Here is a 20,627-nt window from a genome sequence, read left to right as displayed (position 1 = left end):
CCAACCTGACAGCGGACAGCTAATGCGTTCCACTTATTGAACAGGGTTCTATGGTCGGTCCGTGACCCCTGGAATCGCTATTGGTTTGATACCAATAATGGGAGCCCTCGACCCGCAACAGATAGAGGAGGATTTATTCTGCCAAACGTGAATACCCCCCGAAGCTACGGGTAGAACACCTGGTAGAGAGACCCTTTTTTATTTTTTTACTAGTTAAACGTGTGGAATAGATAAAATAAAATCTAACGCAGTGAACCAGGTACCTACTACAGGCCAAGCAGCTAGGAAGAAATGTAAAGAACGAGAGTTGTTGAAACTAGCATATTGGAAGATCAATCGGCCAAAATATTTCGAGTCAAGAGATAGATAAATAGACACATCCCAAGACCTATTGATTCTAAAAACTGTGGATCTCTACCTACCCACCTGTGTCGGTTTCGGGTACAGGTACCCTTTTACCATACGATCTGTTATATAAATAGGTAAATGTTCCTTTCCATTATGGATAGCAATAGTATGGCCGAACAGCCACCCCTATTTGCTTCGTCACCGGCGACCGGTCTGAGCCTTCGTCTTCGTCGCCTTCGCCGCTCTACATCGTCGTAGCTGTCGCCGCTGGCTACTCCTTTGCTACTCGTTGCAACAGGTATGGTCGATCGACGGAAAAGAGAGCAACAGCCGTCGATCGATGGAGAAGAGATTGATGGAGAAGAGATCGAAGGGTGTTGGATCGATGGAGAAGAGACTTGAGAGAGGCGTGACTATTGTGTAAGGGTAGGGCAAGTCTTTTACCTTGGCTTAACCTGGACAACACAGGTTTTTCATCTGGGCTAATAACCCCATTTCTGAGCGAATAAGCCCAAGGTAAAGAGCCTTGTTTGTCTGTCCGAATAAGCCGGTTTATCCACTAAGCTCATTAAGCCACAAGTGAACAGGCTAAATGTGTATAACCCATACAAACACGTATAAAGTAACCACAACAATAGAATATGAGAAAAGAGCAAATTTTAGCAGAATCAAGGAAGATCTATCAGAGTGTTTCAGATGAAGAACTAGTATAGTAAAAGCAGTTTCTTGGTCTTGAAGTTAATCGATTAGAAGACGGGTTGCTCCTATGTCAAGACAGGTATGCCAAAGACCTATAGAAATAGGGGATTTTTTACTATGAAGCTGTAAACACCCCAACGGAAGCAAATAATAAACTCTTTGCTGCTAACAGAAAATAACTCTAATAAATTAACCAGTAAATCAACCTACTTAAGTGCATTAATACTTAAATCAATCGATCCATCTTGATGAGACTCACTGAGGCATTAAAAATAAGAACAGAAAGAGAAAAAAATGAAAGATGCTAGTCATTGTAACACTTGCATGAAAGATTAACACCTCACTTCATGCTATCTCCCAACTCCGATTGAATATACCAAGACCTATATCACTTCGTCCAATTGTTCTCAAAACTGATTCTTTGTTAGGATTGAAAGCTGAAAGGACAATGATCGCTAAGATCTCCGATTTTCCTTTATGGGAGTATTAGACAAGCATCCAATCTTTTTCACAATTTTCATTTATAAAATCAGGGTTATACGCTTTATTCTTTCCTTAATCTATCAGATTAATAGGTGTTTTTGCTTTTAGATGTTATAGTGAACAAGTAGGGAAGGATGTTTTATATGTATAATACATATATACACACACACAAAGCTGTGACTGTTTCAATGTTGATGATGGTATCAATTATACTTCAATGCAGATGTAGCAAGCAATTCGGATTCAGAATATTGAATATGGATGTTAGAATCAGTGATGTTCATGTTTTCACAATACTGAAATTTTTTACGATTCAGAAACCCTAAATGCACGAGAGGAACAAAATGATCCCAGAGCACATCAAACCTCAGAAAATTTCCATGTATTTGAAGCACATATTACATACGATCTAATAAACGGATAAAACTCAAAGGAATTGTTAATCAGACCTCATCTTCATGGAGGAGCATATTAGGTATTCCCTTATTAACAGGGAACCTTCGACCAGTCTCCGGGCAAACGAGCGCGCCTTCCTCGAGGTGAAGCTCCAGGAGTGCATGGTGGAACTTCTGCAAGAACTCCTGAGAATCGAGCACCGAAGGATCGGGGACTTCGTCAGGGAGTTCATCGTATCCCATGGTCTTTGAAGCGTCGGCTAGGGCTTTCCAATCGATCTTGGAGAACATGTTCTTGAGGAAATCAGGATTGAAATCGACTTGCTTCTCGACGACTCTTTCTGCTTGGATTAGGAGAGGGAAGCCATTGATTACTCCCTTGATGTTTGAGGAGAGCATGTTGTGGGTTAATAGCCTCATCTTGTTATTCGTTTCTCCGGCGGCGGCGGTCAGGGAGAAAGATGAAGGAGTGAACTGCTCTTCAAGGGTTTAAATATATTTCAGGGGTTTGTCTTCTTTTTTACACCAAAATTCTAAATTTTAATAATTAAATTGAATCGGTGGATTTTTAATCACAAACCAAAATTTACGGGTGGTAACTTTTGTATCAAATTATAATTTAGAAGTAGCCTCGTGTATATCAACCGTATCGATTAGATTAAATTAAATTGATATTAATTTAAGTTGTGTCTTCTTCATCAACAATTGTTTTTGGCATAATAGTAAGCGTTATCCTAACATGTGGTATCAGGAGCAGATCATGGGTTCAAATATCATGGAGTGCATAATAATGTCAAAGACATGTTCTGCAGTCATTGACTTTTAGTGAAGATCTTATTTCTGCTGGCGTATGCCCCCCGGAGGGGGGGGGGGTTGTTGGGTCATTGAACATCTTTCTAAATCAAAACATGACGCTGACTGCTACGCTATAAGAAAATAAGTTGCGCCTTCTCCACCAGCAATTACTTTTGACGTAATGGTAAACACTTGAATCTTAACAGGCCCTTACCTGGTAAGTGAAGGCGATGACTCTTACCATGGTTAGCGCTTATCGGGTAAATTGTTGCATACGATGCCGTTTTGGTAGACTAAAACCTTATACAGTAAGTAAGTGATAGTGTTGAATTTTACGGGACTAAAATCTTACTGCTAATATTTGATAAACACCGAACACCTGAATAATTGTCAATAATATGCATCAACTATTAATTAATGGCCCATTAACTTTTTATATTTGCCATAAACCATCTTCTACCTCCTTCATTGTTAATACACTTCCTTTATTAAGAACTCAACGATTAGCAGTGGTTCATTTGGTTTGTCTGGTGGTGGATTTTATTACATGTTGTAGATGTCAAAACAGAAACCGAGTTAGTTTACTTACCTGTGATATGAGGTCGCATAGAGAACGAGTACGAGATGAGATGTTGTCCAGCCTCTCAATAAGTGGTAAATGTCGTGAGCTAATTCGTATGAGTGATACCATTGATGGGTATGGAACCACACGTGCATATCTTTTTATAGTGGAAAACCAGAAAAAGCACGTGCGTAATTTGGTTATCCTCTTCCGATGAGGATGTTTTTTTTGAGAAACATGTTGGGTGAAGATTATCAGGGTATCAATATATTCGACTATGTGTGTTTTTTACTCAGATTTTGTGTATAGCTTGCCATTCTCTTTTTTTTCTTCTTCCCAAATTTTGGAATTTAGTGACACGTTATTATATACTAGAAGGTACTCGTGTAATGCATCGAGACACATTTCCATTTTAATGTTTACTTTTATTTTTATCCATGTCGATATAATACGCTTTTATGTGGTTTTGAGAAAACAATAATATTTTTATTTTTGAATAAAATATAAATTTGAAAATATCATATAAAGTTTGCAAAAGATATATCAATATTAGTGTCAAATTAACTATTTAAAAAATTTGGTTGTATATTTTTAACCAAATATATTATAAATGATTGATTAGTTTTTTGAAACCAAATATCATTTTTAATTCCATTTTTATTTTCTAATACAACAATAATCGATGATTATCATTTTCATTCGTTACCTTTTAATACCCCAACCAAAGACGCCCTTAAATGAATTATATAACAAAAACACTAGTCGATATTGTTGTCCAAACGTGGTTCTCAAAAGTCAAGCAAGGCACCAAGATTAAGCCCATAAAATATTATAAATCTATTGCTTCCCCAACATCAGCGGTAATCATGACACTACTAAACCCTACCTTCAAAGAGCGTTCAAATCCCTTTCATTTGATTTGCAGAAATTAACCCAATTGAAGCAATTCCTCCCCTCTCACCGCTCCATTTCCACCATTGAAGCTTGAAAGGGAGGTAAACATTCAATCTGTCTGAATTCCAAATGATGTACCAGGAACACCGAATAACAGTTGGCCGCTTTAGATCTTGATTTTAGACATTCAAATCTATCACAGTTCATCCTCAAATTTGGCGTACAGTTTTTTGGTTTTATATGTCCAAAATTCTTCTATCCTAGTATACTTCTATTTAGTCATCAAGTGTTTATGCACTAAGAACGTACATCTCATCGAATTTGAAGTTCACGAAGAACTAATTTGACCTTCCAAACTTTGACTAACTGCGTGGAATGGTAATATTAGTTGAGAATGGCTGGTTTTCTACTGACTGATTAATTTTTTGTGAAATGGAAAGGCTTTGGATAATTTGGGATGTAGGTAAAGTCTTTTGAAGTAGAAAGAGCAAATTCTTTGTCATGGATTTAGCAACGGGCTACAGGTTGATGATTTTATTCCTTAGGTGCACATTGCTTCTTCATTGTCTTTAGGTTTAATTAGTGCATTTGTGAGGGGAGTTTAACTTCTACTAAGGACAACAGTCGTTAGTTTCTACATGACGTTTGGCAATTTAGTTTGCATTGAATGATATTGTTGCTGTTTGGAATGCTATTTTCACATTCTTCTAACATAGCTGAATTGGTTGGATGGATTAACTATGTACCTGCATGTGGGAGTGGTTGAACTTGTGGATATGCTATTTAATACCGACTTCCGCCGCAATGTTGTTATAATAGAAGCTTCGCCTTGTAGCCTTAAGGGTCCGTTATTCTTAGGAATGACAAAGAAAGCGGATGGACAAGGTAAATGAATGAGTGAGGTAACGTGATGAGTCACATTCTGTTGTCATGTTTCGTTGACGTGTAGGAATCAAAAGAGTTATTGAAGCAGTTTGTTTCGTATGCATGAAGAGACAATTCAATTAAATTGGTGAATTCGTAAGTATAGTTTACTTCTAGTTGATACATATTACATAATTTAATAAAATTATCATACTGTTATATACAATAATAAAGATTTAAACAGAACAAAGATCAATAAATTCTCAAATAATATTATATTATATATATACTTATACATACATACATATATATTGTGTGTGGTTATTTTTGATAAATAAACAATAATTTAATTAAAGTTTTACTTTTTCTGGAGAAGTCGGTGTTATTAAAGATTACAGAAGAAAAAAGTGGGTTACGTTGTAATTTTCCACTCCGTTCCATGACGGACTGAAAAAACACCCATCCCTCAAGAATAAGAATCAACCAAATGGAAGGAATAACAATCCTTTAGAAATGGTTCATTTCAGTTATTTTGGAAAACAAATATGTATTTCAGGTTCCATCATAATGGTCCATTCCGTTAGCACTACATACGGGAGCTACCCTAAGGCCTCTCCCTTAGGGATTCATATGTTTTTTGGGAGAAAACAATTATGATTGATTTAGCAATGGGAACTAGAAGCACGATTGTTTCACTTTTTGATCGTATATTTATCACCTTGTGTTATCAGCGAACAAATTGATTGGAAAACGTAAGTCCCCTTATTCAGCGGAAACTCTAGAGAACCATTTGATAACTTCAAGTTGTAAGTGGATGTTTTGGACAAGATTGTGCATAAGATTCACATTGATGTCGTAGACAAGCCTCAAAGGCCTGCACTGCTAATCCTAAGGGGTGGCTTAGTGGCAAAGTCAGGTGCCTCATGAAACATTAGGATTATGGCCTGAAATTTGACTACCACTAAATGCTGTCAAATCTTCGGCCATGCCTGCAGACCAGAACATGAAATTTGTCTGGGTCATGTGGCAAGAGCGATTTTGCATGGACCTAGAGACCATAGTATAAAATAAAAATATCCCCCGTGCTACTATGGTACTACCTCTATGGTTCTACCAAAAAACATTATGTAGTTAAGCTCTATAGGTTTTGAACTGTGGAAACAGATTTAATCCACATGATCACACTACCGTTCTATGAAGATGTTGATGTGTCTTTTACTTGACACGACGAGAAGTAGAGATGGGCCCCCAAAAATGGAGAATAGAAAATGTTGGAAAATAGTACAAATGATTGGAACTTTAGTGACTTGTTTCCAAGGATTGCACTGTGTTTATGACTTCCTCTTTTGTATATTTGTTTTCAGTGATCATCCAATGATGCATGAGATGGCTTTTACTTTCTTTTTACTCCACCAGGTTCATGCAGATTGCCTCCTCCACATTATTAGCAAAGTTTAGGCCTTCTAAGTTCTAGCCAATGGGCATGATCCTCAACCACCTAGCGGGAATCAAAATCGAAAATGAGACCTCATGCCACGTTGGATACAAGGAATCCCAAATAATTATGTGAACGAATTAAGAAGATAATTTTCCGGGTTGCATGTGTATACTCACAAGAAGTCAATGTTCAATCAAGATGTTTTTGAACTATACTATGTTATATGATCTAGCATAAATGGCTTAATGCTAATAATATACGATGATTTGGCCTAGACGGTTTGTATGCAAAACCTATGAATATAAAATGCTAAGGGGAGTTGAGCTGCAATAGTTCATGTCATGAACAACTCGTATGATAAGACCATTGAAGCCACATTGTTACTTGTGATTATAGTTGTCATATAGCATTTAATAAAATTCTTACTGTCTTCTCTTTCTATGCATTAATACAGGTAATTGCTGTGCCCCTTTGGGTAATTAAGGAGTCTCTAGCAATAAAAGATGGACATTGATGAAAGCAATTCTCTCCCTAGTGGTAACCAGAATTCAAGGAGTTCTAAAATGGTCAACAAGGAAAAGAAGTCCATTAAAAGGGGTGTTTCAAATCCTCTCTTTGTTAACCACGGTTTGTCCTCCCAACTACTCCATTTCATCTTATGTTCACCAAGCCACGTTGAATAAACCGAGCCTACATGAGTATCATGTAAAATAAGTTATGCTTCCTTTACTATGAAATATTATTTGGCCATTGTGTTTCATTTTCTGACCGCCATTTGCTCACATGCACTAGCTTCCTGCCAAAAATGATAGTGACTTAACCACTGCGCTCTTTCTAGGATGATGTTTGTTGATGCTCATTAGAGACAAATGTGTTGGGGAATGTCAGTTTTTGGTCAAAAGGTGATCGGAACATGATGTGCAATGATCAAATCAATAATTTTATAGTAGAGTGTGCAAAAAAAATATTATGCTCCCTTCATACCCAAAAACATGCAATGTTTGACTTGACATGTGGTTACATAGGAATGCTTGGTTATTGATCAAATAGCTAAAAGGACATACTGAAGAGCACTTGTGGACCAAATTACAGTTACTAATACCATGTAATAGTTGTGAAAGACAAAAAACAAATTTGGATTGAAAACTTACCAAGAAAGAAAATGTTGCATTTCTTTGGACAATCAAAAAGAAAAGTGCTGCATTTTTCTCAAGCCTGAGGGAGTACAAACTCAATAACCGTAGTGTTGTCACCATCTCACATCTCACTTTTTTCACAGAGGAACCTATAAATATAACCTTTCAACAAGCCCCGGGGGGGGGGGGGGTTCTTTTACGGAAACGACCGCTCTACTATTTGGGGTAGAGAACATATTCGCGTACATCCCAACCCCTAGACTCCACCTTCGGGTGGGATATACTGGGCTCTTTGGTTTAGTTTCTATGAGAAATGCCACATTCACCTTTATCAAGTGCATGTTTGATAAACATACTAAGCTTTCTTTTTCCTCGATCATTTGCTTCCTTAAGTTTGTTCTGAGACCCCTCATTTTGCCTATTTCAATTTTGTAACACTTGAAATTTTGGACCACAGCCTAGACGGCAGATGTCAAAGCAAGGATCCTTTTTTCTCTGTTACTGATTAGAAGTCCATTCTCTTCCAAATAACCATGCTCATGAAACACATTATGGTAGTGTCATACGTGCATGTTGTGTGCTAATACGTGTATCATACCTCTCTTCATTACACATAAATATGGAAATAGTTGAGGGATTATGTTTTCGGTTGCTAAAGGATCTTTTGGTCTCCTGTTCATTTATTTTATATGATAGCCATTTTCTTTGCTATCTATTATTTGCTCCTTGGTTTGACATCGTGTGAGACGGTTTATTTTTCAATTTCAAAATGATCATAAAAAATGACATTGTTATAGCCCGGACTCCCACAAATCCATGCAGCTCGCTCCAAAAGGCCTACACTTTAACCTGGAACAGAAAGGTCCTTGAAATAACCGTGTTGCTCGATCAGTGAAGCCAGAGAGATGGTCTTCTGTCCTCCTCCCCTTGATATCAAATCTTGATTGACTATTAAATATATTGTTTGTGTTCATAATCCATATGAAATTTGCATCTTATATTCATAGGTTTGACATAAAAACCCATAATGTGCTTTTTCTGTTTCCTCTTGCCTCATCATTTTGTCTTCAATTTTATTTTTGTAATGAAAATTTCTTATAATCATAGTTATATTCCAAATGAACCGAATTATGCCCATCTGCTTTTAAATATTTTGATTGAATACTCATGCGCTTTAGTTGTGGTATTCATGGAAACAACCAATCTCCTTGGGGTGGAGAAAGACCGCATACATCTTACCCTCCCTGGATCCCACTGGATTTGTTTGGGAGTTCACAGTAGTTGTATTTTACCGTTTCGTTCCTCGAAAGACATTTTAGTTCCATGGATACTGTGATTATCCATGACAGAATCCATTTCTTATGCAGCGGAGTTAGCTTGGCATGAGATGAGAAGAGCTTGGGCTGGTGATAGATCTCAAACATCACATAGCAAGTTTAGACAGCCAATTATGAGGTTTGACCTTTCTTTTGACTTTCAACTTTGAATATCTCACTTTCCTTCGTGGGTCCCACTTCTCAAAACGATGCAAAAGAAAGACGGGACCGCGAATGAAAACAAGAAATTTGCATAAAAAGTTGTCTAATTCGATTGTTATTATAGTTGGACCACAAGTTTTGAAGATTTGCTCTCATCTGGTGAACCATTCCCCGAGCCAATTCCATTAGCTGTAAGTTCTTCGTGTTCTCTCTATATATATATGTATATGGCCACCCTTCCGACAAGCTCACATGTTAGCTAAATGATGATCGGTTCTTGTAGGACGTTGTGGATCTTTTAGTCGACATTTGGATTGAAGAAGGCTTTTACAACTAGATTGCAGGACACATACATTTTGATAAGACGATATAACATAACGATTGAAACGATAGCTAGAAATCTTCGATTTATATAATGTTGCAATATAAGAGAAATTTTCAAATACAACAGAACAGTGATATGGTACTATTGAGTTGATTAACTTTGTGGTAAAATAACGGTTGACTCCTCCAAATTGTATTAGTGATAGCTTCTATGCGTTAGTTATTTTGATTTGTTTGCAGAGTTTTAAGAGATATTAATATTTAATTTAACAAAAAGCTTACGTAATGGTAAAAAAGATTAAATTTCATGTATTGTTTGATATATTATTGCATAATATGTTAATGTCAAAAAAGGTTATCGATTTGGGTGTCTTTTGCTTTCTATAATATGTCAAAAACAAAATAAAAAAAGGATATTGTAATCTCAAATAATATTTAAATAAAAAGTAGTAGTGTTATATTTATGATTTTTTTATTTAATTTTCGATCAACCAAGATTGGATATAGCTGGTTTCCGTTAAATCTATATAAGTAGAACGTATGATCTCAATGGGTGACATACAATTTTTCATAGTTATATCGGTTATAATTTTTTATTTGATTTTGAATTGGGGTTTCAACGGGGTCGGATATAGCAGAGAACACAATCCCCATCCTTGTCGGGGAACAAGATTCTTTTCCCAACTGGGGATCCCCATCAGGGAGCGGGGTTCTCCATCGGGAAATCAGTGGTTTTTTCTCATTTATAATTTTTTTTTTCATATAATATCTTTATAAAAATCAATTTTACGTTTAAACGACATATTATTCTAAAACTCTAATTAAACAAACTTTAATGTTTGCATTTGTACAAAAATAGTTCAAAAATAAATAGATCAATTATAATACTTAATAATCAATATTTATATATCCCATATTGTTATATCATTAAAAGTTTTTTTTTCCCGAACAATCAAACAAATACTATAATATATATTGCAAATTTCTCATCCAAGATCCATTATATTTATGTGTTATATATACTCTTTAGGTTTATCGACTTTATTATATTATATATAGTACATCCATACGTTATTTTGAGAAGTGGTAAATATTTGAGAAATAAAGATGTGATCATATCACTTCATACGGTCAAGATCGGATTTGACTGGCCAAAATTTGTGGCTATGCCAAAAATAGAAAGATAGTTTCATAACTTTTACAAATAGACGGCAAACAGGTTCATATGTGAACCCGTGTGATTTACATATGAACTAATTAATTGATTCGCATATAAACCATTGTGATCCACATATGAATTAGTTAACTGGTTCACATATGAATCCCTTCGTATGTGAATCAGTTAAATAGTTCACATATAAATTAATTAATGGATTCACATATAAACATATAGTTCATATTTTGTTTGTCGTCTATCTGTAAAAGTTATAAAATTACCCTCCATCTTCTGCATGTTATGCAAGGAATTATTTGATATTTCACAATCAAAGCCGCTATAGTATATAATATATACAAAAAATTTATTATTAAATACTCGAGACCAGGGTCGAGTTTGAGAGGTATCCCATCCTCGATTAACAAATCCGAGTTAATGAACTCGAGAATTCCCCTATCAAACCGTATCTAGATTCGGATATCGGGTTCTTCATCGAGTACAATTTTCTTTTACCATCCCTAGTTATTCATAAAAATGATGAAACCACATGGATTAAATTCTTACTTAGGACTGAAAATTAATTTATAAGACCATTTTCAATAGATTTTTTAAAATAAAGAAAATTTTATTTTTGTTTATTAGTTTTTATATAAGTTATAAAATAAATATTAATATTATAAAATATTTTAATAATATCATGATCTTAAAAGTCTTTAAAATAAAAAAAAAATATTAAAATTTAATACAGATTTTGATTTTGATGAAATCATGAGTTTAGAGATGGTGTAAGATCATGCCTTTTAAAAAGTTATCGTTGACCAAACCAATATGCATTCCATCTCCTTTCATAAAACACCCAGAGGAATCTCCATCCATAAAAACCCTTTGCACTTGATCACTTCAACTTGCCAAAATATCATCATCTTTTTTTCCAATTTTCAGGTTCCCAACAAAAATTCATCAAGCAATCCCTACTTTGCTTTGATTTTCCATGAAGAACCCACTTAATGTGATCTGTTTTTGAATTGGGGCTTCAATTTTTCCCTACACAAAAGGTCGCATACGCATATATGGAGATCGATAAAGCTATTAGAGAAAGCGATGATCGCAGACTGAAGGCTAAGTACAATAACGCCATTTATGTCATTCAAAGAGCCCTTGCCCTTTACTCGTAAGTTTCAGTTCTTTGTTTTCCAAATTCATATTTCAGTTCAGAGATGGAGTTTTCAGGATTTAAGATTTCATGAAGCATATAATTCTTAACCTTTTACACTCTTTTGTTCAACATTGCTCATGGATATAGATAAAGGCTTGCCAATGAACAGAAGTGGTGATTTAGACATTTAGTTAGTTTTTTTGGGTAACCGTGGTATCCGGCATTCTAGGCATAATCAGTTCATAAGTTCATATAAAGCTCTGAATCATACGGTATTCGGCACCTTTGGCCCAATTAGTCCACAGATCCATACAAAGCCCCCCACTACATAGCCCTGACCGAACTTTCGGCGGTCTGGCCAATGGTATGACCCTGAGAGATTGATGGCACATAGATGGATTCGAATTTAAGCCGTGGTGTTAAATTAGGCACCAAGTGACTAAGGAATGCCGCTAAGTCAAACCCTTGGGGTCATGAGTTAGTTATTTGCAAGTTACAATGTGCCATAATAAGTTTCTTGGAACCTATATCATTTCGGTATTATAGAATTTCATATGTTGTTGCCATTGAGTTATTAGGTTTGATATGACTGAAAGGGATTAAATCCCTTCGTAGACGAACTTGTGTGTAACCAGTAAAATGCACATATTAATTATTAAATATCTTTCACTGGACTTTGTATGTTTGCATTTTGCTAATTACAACAAAGCATATCTCCTAAGCATGTGAATGTGCAATTCTCCATTAGAATTATTACATTTATATCAACATTACGCTAATCAACGCACATCATATTCTTCCTAGACCCTACTCCGAGTGCGATATACCGGGTATGTCTGGTTTGGTTTGGTTTTGTTTATATCAACATTATGCTACAGTCTGAGGATCTTAGAAGTTGAGGAATTTTTATTTAAAAAATCTATGGTCGTGGTTACTATTGTTTCACTTCTTTCAGATTCTTGTTTCATATTGTTCAAGTGCTTGTTTTTTTGTTCACATCCTTATCGCCTTTGCAGAGTGGTTGATATATAGTTGCTAAATCCAAATAAAGTTTCACCCAGTCCTACTTATCATTGTTTATTGGCCTCATGAAGATCATCAATGTTGAAGTTCTAATCATATGTTCAACAATTGATAGATATTCTAAGTGATTTAGTTACTTGGAATGTGCCTTTGAAAGTTATATGGAACAATTACACTTTATCCCTATGGTTTTATTGAATTTCATATGCCGTTACCATTGAGTTGTCAGGTTTCATTTGACTAAAGATGCTTTGGCATTTGATTTGGGAACTTAAACATAATGTGTTGTTCTTTCATGTAGTATTTTATCGATTTAACTGTCTTTGTTTTAATTTGTGTTTTACGTTTATCTCTAGTTGCATATGGATGATTTTGTTCAAAACGGTAAATGATACTAATTGATGTTTTACTATTCATAATGGAGTTCATTATATCTATATCAACATAAATGTGCATTAAATTTATTACACTTGTATCAACAATAGGTTTTCCTTTTGGAAGAAGTGTATCAACATTATAGAAGACTTAGGGGCCGTTCACTAAACGCTTACCCGGTAAGCGCTTACTAGGTCATTTTTCTTACCAAATGGACATGAAAAGGGTTGAGAATCTTACCCAGTAAGAGCTATGACAAGGATTGAGAGTCTTATCTGGCAAGTGAGGGTGATGGCTCTTACCCGGTAAGCGTTTACCGGGTAAATTGTTGCATAGGTTACCGTTTCGAAGGACTACAATCTTACCCGGTAAAGTAAGTTAGATTGTTGACTCTTACTACCGCGTAAGCATATGGGTAAACGGCCACTTAGATTTGAGGGTTTTCTATCTTAAAAGATATACCAGTGTGGTTACTAATTCTCGATCTCTTTGTTTAAATCCCCGCCTCCTTTATGGAGGTTGATATATAGGTGTGTATTCTTTTGGCATCTTTGGCCTAGCTAGTCCATAGGGTCCGTGCAAAACACCACTCCACATGGCTTGAATAAATTTTAGGCCTTCCAGCTCACAAGTGTGGCCTTAAGGAACTGATAACACGTAGTGGGAGTTAATAAGATCTGATGCTTCATGGGGAATCTAGTCCTGTGGACTTGCTGCTAGGCCAAACCCTTGGGCGATTTTCTGTTGACACCAAGTACTATTTCTTATTGTTTCACTGTTATGGTGATCTTCATAGCGACATTTCTTCAGTTTCTTGGTCTTTTAACTTGGCATCCCTCAATATTTTTTCTTATCAGGATCGAAGAGGTCGCATTCAGCTTCAATGGAGGAAAGGATTCAACTGTAAGTAGTTGTGCTCGTGTTAGATCGTAAAAAGGTATCTTATCCTCTCAATAAATTCTAATTGTTAGTTCTTCTTGTAGGTTTTGTTACACCTGCTTAGGGCAGGACACTTTTTGCATCAAGTGGAATATGGGCATTCAAATGGTGATCTATCAGATCGTGAATTTACGTTTCCCATAAGGACGATATATTTCGAAAGCCCTTCTGCCTTCCCTGAAATCAGTTCATTCACTTACGAAACAGCTGATAGGTGGGATATAACTTCTATCTTATATTGCTTTGCATATGCTTCTTTTGCCTAATTTATCTTTTAGTATAATACTGCTAACCTGCCCCTAAATAAATCCAAACTTTGACTTTCAGGCAAATTTCTAAAATATTCATCAATAACGATAAAATAAAGAACTCTGTGGACCAAAATCAATGTTCAATATCTGGTAATATTGGAAGCAGGAAACAGATCTGCAATTGAGTGTGTGGGTTTGGCATTCAATAAAATTCGAAATAAAATAGACAAATAACTTAAGAAATAAACATCGTCAAAGTATTTAAACTCATATGAAGGCCGCACCTGATGCAAATACAACACTTGTAACTCAAGTGTTGGTGGTTCATAGCTTGTAACGATTAATGGTGGGGAAAGAGGTAGAGTTGATCGAAATTTCACCAAATGTGGAAAGGTTGCATTTATTACGGAATATCCCAAAAAGGAAGTTGCATTTAGTTTGGTAAAGAAGGATAGATTACATAATAGTAATGACTTCCCCTCAACGTGTGTGAGCTCCTAGCATTTGGTTATTAACATCACTTTTTCCTTGATGTCTCAGTTATGGTGTGCAGCTAGATATCCTTCGTCAAGATTTCAAGTCTGGTTTGGAGGCTCTTTTAAAGGCGAAACCAATTAGAGCTATTTTCCTTGGTGTTCGAATTGGTGATCCCACTGCTGTAAGCAATTTTTTTCATGAATGTTTCACATTTGCATGTCAAATTTTCTAAGGATTATATAGCATCAAGATTCTGATTGTCATCTATCATCCATTTTGTCCCGATTTATTAACAAAATAGTGGTAATAGTTGTCAATTTTGTGCAGGTTGGTCAAGAACAATTCTCTCCAAGCTCGTCTGGCTGGCCACCTTTCATGAGAGTGAATCCAATCTTGGACTGGTCATACAGGTATGTAAATGTTTCTGTTTTCACGAGGAGAAATCAACTTGGCAAAATCTAATTGTGAGAGTAGTTAACAGGAGTGAATTTGGATCAAGTCTCCCTGATCTTGCTTGACTCGTCAAAAAGTTGGTAGGGTTGGGCTTAGCTCGTGGTTTGTCAAGCTAGAAAAACTCAGGCTCAGGCTAAGCTAGCTAAAAGCTTGAACCTTGGCTTAGTCGGGATTCTTCTATCGACTAGTTTAGAATAAAGGCTTAGCTGCGCTTGGTGCAGTTGAATTCTAAACTTCATATTCTATCAGCCCATATATGGTATAGAACTAGAAGTATTTCTTATTTTCCACTTAGAAAAACTAATGGAGGTTGTAGTGCATATAGCTTAATGGATAGTGTCTGGGATCTTGCACACTTGATGATGGAGTCGAGTAGTATCTTTTCATATTCAAGATGTTCTTTTTATATGTTTTTAGATTTAAAGGTTGTACTGTGACTGCATTTAGCTGTCAAAGTGTTATAATGCTCGTGTTTAAGCAAAAATGTTCATCATGCTACTCGTTAATTTGCCTTTATTCTTTGAATAGATTATGCATTTACTTCAGTGGTTATTCTTACAGGATCAGTAGTGTTCTATTTCCAAGAAGCTCTGACTTCCGTAAACTTCTTTGACAGGGATGTGTGGGCCTTTCTTTTGACTTGCAAGGTTCAGTACTGTGGTCTCTATGATCAAGGGTAATTCATTGCCCACATAGTCTGTCATATGTTTCACTTTATTACTTTATGTTTCAGATTCTCTAGAGATAATCTCGGGATTGGTACATCAGTACATGTAGGATGAATCATATGCTTTTCTGAGGTTTTTTTGTTTCCCCCTACCTTAAAAAAAGAAAAAAATGGAACACTTCTTCATTTGGGTTGTCTCAACCCCCAAGAAATGAAACCTTTGCTTTTCAGTAAGATCCAAATCCAAAATGTTCCTGTTTGCCCATTAGGTTTTATTTCAATTTGTCTTGTGAAGAGCATTTTAGATATTTGTTGAATTACATGCCAAGTTAACCGTTGCATGTTTTTAGACGGAGGAGTACCTAACAATACAAGTTCTTCTGTGTTTACAGTTACACGTCAATTGGAAGCATCCATGACACAGTTCCAAATGCGTTGCTATGCATCAAAGATTCTGCAGTTGGTAAACAAAAGTTCAGGCCTGCATATATGCTTTCTGATGGAAGATTGGAAAGAGCAGGTAGAGCAAGAAAGTCATCTTTGATTGCTGGCCGAGTACCTGCCGTCAGCAATGGCCTGAAATGTGTGGAACCAAATCAGAGCAGCGTCCTTACAGCCTCCATTGTAGCCGTGGGTGATGACATTCTGTAAGCTCGTTGTTCTAGTTTAAAGAACTCAAAGACAATTGTTTTGGACAACTTTAAGTATGATTCAATAAAATTTAACAAAGTGAAGTCTTCTATGTTTCAGAAGAGAAATATGTTTGGTTCCTGCTTAGTGTCTGACATTTCTTCAGTATTTCTCATTTGTTACAATGGTTCTGTTTGTTTTTTCTTCATTTTTTGGGTTCATTTTACTATTTTGCTATGCGTTTACAGATGTTCTATTATTTGTTGCATAGCTCAGCTTTGGAATTATTGAGGATCAATTGGGACCTTCTTTGTGTAGAAAGCTTCATTCAATAGGTTGGCTGGTCTCCCAAATTGCTATTGTACAAAATGATGTAAGTCGTTTTGATACATGAAAATAGACTGGATAAGTTAGATTACTCTTTTGGAAACAAAAGGTTTTACTACCAAAACAGTGAAAGCGTTAAACATATATTATCTATATGTTTTTGGTGAATAAATCATTTTTTTCCGATTAAGAGACAATTGATCAATGCACATAGTGCTCATTTAGGAATACACAAGGTAAAAAGTCCTATTTTCTCTGCACTTATCGACATCGTTTGGTTATTCTGTGCAGGTGGATTCCGTGGCCGAAGAAGTTGAAAGGCGGAAGTCTATGAGTGACATGGTATGTCATTTGTAAAAGTGTGATTTCCTGACACATCTCTATTGTCTGCTATCTTAATTTGCAGACTTCCGGGCAAGCTTCTGTTGGTTGTGCCTGGATGATCAGGGGTTTGAATCAGGAAAACAGTCTCTTTGCAGAATGCAAGGGAAGACTGCTTACAATGACTTTTGTCCCTAACCATCACATGGCCGTGGAGCCTTGGTGCTCTGTGGTGGCCCTTTATGATGTTACTCACTTGGCAATGTCAATACAGGTGTTCATATATGGAGGTGTTGGCCCATTACATTCAGATGTAACCGTTGGAGGAGTTGCCAAAGCATTTGGCGTTCGTTTGGTGAGTCAAATCTTTCCATTTTGTATATACTCATTTTGTCCCAAAATAAGTAACCCCTTTTAAAAGCAAGTTCCTACTTTCCAATTCTACCGTTAGTTATGAGATGGAGAAATTCGTTATTCCATCTATTAATATGGGTGAAATTGTCATTAGTTAATTAAAAAGTGTAATGATTACACATTTTTAAAGCTGTGTGCCTTTTTCATTGTGGACACTTATTTTAGGACGTTATTATTCTTCATTGTATTTTCAGTGTTAGATGTTTTACTTGTCACAGTTGATCTTTCTGTAAATATCACAATCACGAGGGAATTACAGTTTTACTAGTACTTTGCATCCTTAAACGTATATTGGTATATGCTCATAGCAATGTGTTTTCTAGGGTTTTAATTTTAGATTATGAATACAGGTTCCAGATGAAGAATACAAAGAATATCTTAGCCAACTGTTTGGTGACAAGTACACTGGGGACCATAACGAGGTAACTGAATGCCAAACCTAGTAATGTTACTAAGATGGAAAAATTCATTGAAATGAAATTGGCCACTCATCACCAGCAATTATGAAAAGAAGTAGCTGCCAGCTACGCTTATTATGTACATGTAACGATCGAATGTTGCATTCTTGAGGGATGGAGTGAATATTACATCATTAGTGTAGGCTGTAAACGTTACTAGAAAGATAAACCTTAATTAACTAATTTTAGTTAACACCATGAAAACTGCAAAAATTGTTGATGTCGATTTGGGTCCAGTCTGTTGTCCTACTTTTCTTGGTATTTCATATTACTAATAGTCAAAACACTTTATGGTCAAATGTTGCAATTTACAAGGGGGGGGGGGGAGGAGGAGGAGTAGATTGCATTATAAAAGGAGTAAACATGATCTTGGGGGCTGGGGCATACCCCTGGATGCTATCCAATATACAACAAACTAATCAAACAAACAAGATTACTCCGAAGGGTTTGCGAATGGGAATTCGAATGGCATGGGAACTTCATATTGACCAAAATACTCCTGATTACTTGGAAATTTATGTAAAAAAGGGGACTTTTTTTCATAATCTAAATTTGCATATTTATCTTTCTCAAGATGGCTCGGCTGCCTGAAGGGATTACAGAACTGCTGCAACATGAAAAGCTTCCTGTTCCATTGGTACGTGTTTGATTACAGAGGGATATAGGTAACAAAATTTTATCGTCCTTCATAAAATATGTCATTCTGCTAAATTTATCTGGTTAGACAATCTTTAACTGAGTTATGAATGCATGTATTATTTCTCTTTTATGTTTTTTCTATGCCATTAACATTCTTTCTGTTCTTTTTTGCTACCGGTAAACTGAATGACCAAAAGAATTTCTTCTTGTTTCTAATGCCTACAGGGAGTAACCTTAGGATTGCTCCATGGGGCGCGTTATCTACAGTACAAAATAAAATAAAAATTGATTGATGGAAATTTGTCTTACAAGCACATGTACAATTTTATGTATTTTTTTTTGTTTTGGTAATGAATAGTTTATAATTGTCAATCTGGTGCTTGTCTTTGTAGATCATGTGTCATAATGTGATCGTTCTTAGTGCAACAAATGTTGATGAGTTAGACGTACAGTGGGATGCTTTGATCGATTCAAGGTCTACTAGCCTGCTAACATCATTGGGACCATTTGTATCAAAGCATTTGACAACCTCCCTCACCGATGTATGTATCTGTGCATCTTTTGTTTCATTCAATTATCTCTCTCTTTTGATCTGTTTTTAAGCACATCCCTTCTCTGGAGACGGACTTCCCAAATCCAGAGGAATGTACAAGTTTTAATGCATGATGTACAGTTTATTCTAGTAGCATTGCTCTAACTACGAAAATTGCAATGATTTCCATTTTAGGATATCACATTAAAAATGCATTCATCTCCTTTCTTGCCAACTTTTCAAACTGAATTACCCATTTGCATGATGTAATTTTTACAAAGAAAAAAATGAAATTGATTTGGGTCCATGAAGGGTGTTTGGGGCATCTGATTACAGTTGACACTTTCTTTAAAACTGTCTAGTCGAATGTTGCAATGTCCATGAGACCGGATAGAGTCCCTTTTCTGAAGTTTCGAATGACTGTAGGATTTTTTCTTTAAAACTAGGTTAAATTTGTACCAAATAGGAAGATATTGGTTATAAATTGGAATAAATTCTACATGGGTTTGGAATGTGGAATAGCATTTCTTTGACCTAAAAAGTCAAACCATTCCCTCCCTTTTTGTACTATTATCCCATCGCTGAACTTTTTTTTGTTTCAATTACACTGCAGATAGAAGTTGCTCAACCTCTATCCAAGATTTCTGTCGAATTTCCAGATATCTACATTGGTATGAATACATTTCAATCAAATGACGACGATTGACCTTCATCTTTAGTCTCTCTAATTTCTGTTTCTTGATGTTATTTTGAAAAAACAAGGGTGTTATCGTAAATCCAGAACTGGGCCTCTCGCTATCACCTTTGAAGGAAAGGTAATGACGGGTCGTTTGGTATCTGAAAACTTCGAAATTCACTAGAATTCTCTCAAATCGTTTGCTGGACTGGCTTGCAGGATCAAGAAAAGGTAGAAGCAGCCATGGAAGCCATTTCTCTGAAGTTATCGTCTGTGGTCAAACAAATATCGCTTTGAGGGTTCGTCATAAAATGCTTGAAGATCGCATTCTAATTCGCATGTCGAGATGATGCACTGAAGAAGGGGTTTTTTGAGGTGAAGAATTACAAGTGAAATGGAAAGGGGACTAGGGACCAAATGACTTTTGTATATATAGACACCAAATCTATAGCCTCATTATGCTTTACATATCTATATCATATACAAACATGCATAAATACTTTGAAATGAGATATATTAGAATTGTTTGGTTTAATTTACAAACGCAAATATTACTGTTTTTTTAATAATAAAATATGTTTTATTATTTATATGAAAGAGGCGTTTTACATAAGTTTTTATATCAGCTTTTATACAACGATATAACATTAAGAAGGATCATGGTGTTATATAATGTTATAAAACATAAATTGCATCACTTATACTAAGTGACCGTTT

General features: G+C 35.8%; 3 protein-coding genes across 4 annotated transcripts; 2 read left to right on the top strand and 1 right to left on the bottom strand.

The window, feature by feature from the left end:
* Nucleotides 1-1,775: 1,775 nt before the first annotated feature.
* Nucleotides 1,776-2,425, bottom strand: LOC112521305 (multifunctional methyltransferase subunit TRM112 homolog A-like). Its single transcript, XM_025130083.1, has one exon. The coding sequence runs from the start codon at nt 2,343-2,345 to the stop codon at nt 1,974-1,976; it is 372 nt and encodes a 123-aa protein (XP_024985851.1). The 5' UTR covers nt 2,346-2,425; the 3' UTR covers nt 1,776-1,973.
* A 1,698-nt stretch (nt 2,426-4,123) lies between these two features.
* On the top strand, nt 4,124-9,654 carry LOC112520969. Its single transcript, XM_025129594.1, has 5 exons — nt 4,124-4,277; nt 6,933-7,105; nt 8,982-9,069; nt 9,217-9,283; nt 9,376-9,654. Exons 2-5 carry the CDS (start codon nt 6,982-6,984, stop codon nt 9,427-9,429), a joined length of 333 nt encoding a protein of 110 aa, XP_024985362.1. The 5' UTR covers nt 4,124-4,277; nt 6,933-6,981; the 3' UTR covers nt 9,430-9,654.
* A 1,791-nt stretch (nt 9,655-11,445) lies between these two features.
* LOC112526336 (FAD synthase-like) lies at nt 11,446-20,456 on the top strand. Of its 2 annotated transcripts, none has more exons than XM_025136612.1 (16): nt 11,446-11,743; nt 13,984-14,029; nt 14,110-14,279; nt 14,857-14,974; nt 15,121-15,203; nt 15,863-15,922; nt 16,306-16,560; nt 16,862-16,916; nt 17,162-17,212; nt 17,466-17,546; nt 17,956-18,027; nt 18,638-18,700; nt 19,095-19,244; nt 19,848-19,905; nt 19,997-20,049; nt 20,130-20,456. In XM_025136612.1, the coding sequence occupies exons 1-16, from the start codon at nt 11,643-11,645 to the stop codon at nt 20,205-20,207; spliced, it is 1,494 nt and encodes a 497-aa protein (XP_024992380.1). In that variant the 5' UTR covers nt 11,446-11,642; the 3' UTR covers nt 20,208-20,456. The 2 variants fall into 2 exon arrangements, with proteins under 2 accessions (XP_024992380.1, XP_024992372.1); XM_025136604.1 differs by having other exon boundaries at nt 16,820-16,916.
* Nucleotides 20,457-20,627: the final 171 nt, after the last annotated feature.

The sequence above is a fragment of the Cynara cardunculus genome, assembly GCF_001531365.2.
Source record: "Cynara cardunculus var. scolymus isolate 2C chromosome LG 1, CcrdV1, whole genome shotgun sequence".
Lineage (NCBI taxonomy): Eukaryota > Viridiplantae > Streptophyta > Magnoliopsida > Asterales > Asteraceae > Cynara > Cynara cardunculus.
This window is presented reverse-complemented; position numbering and strand designations above follow the sequence as displayed.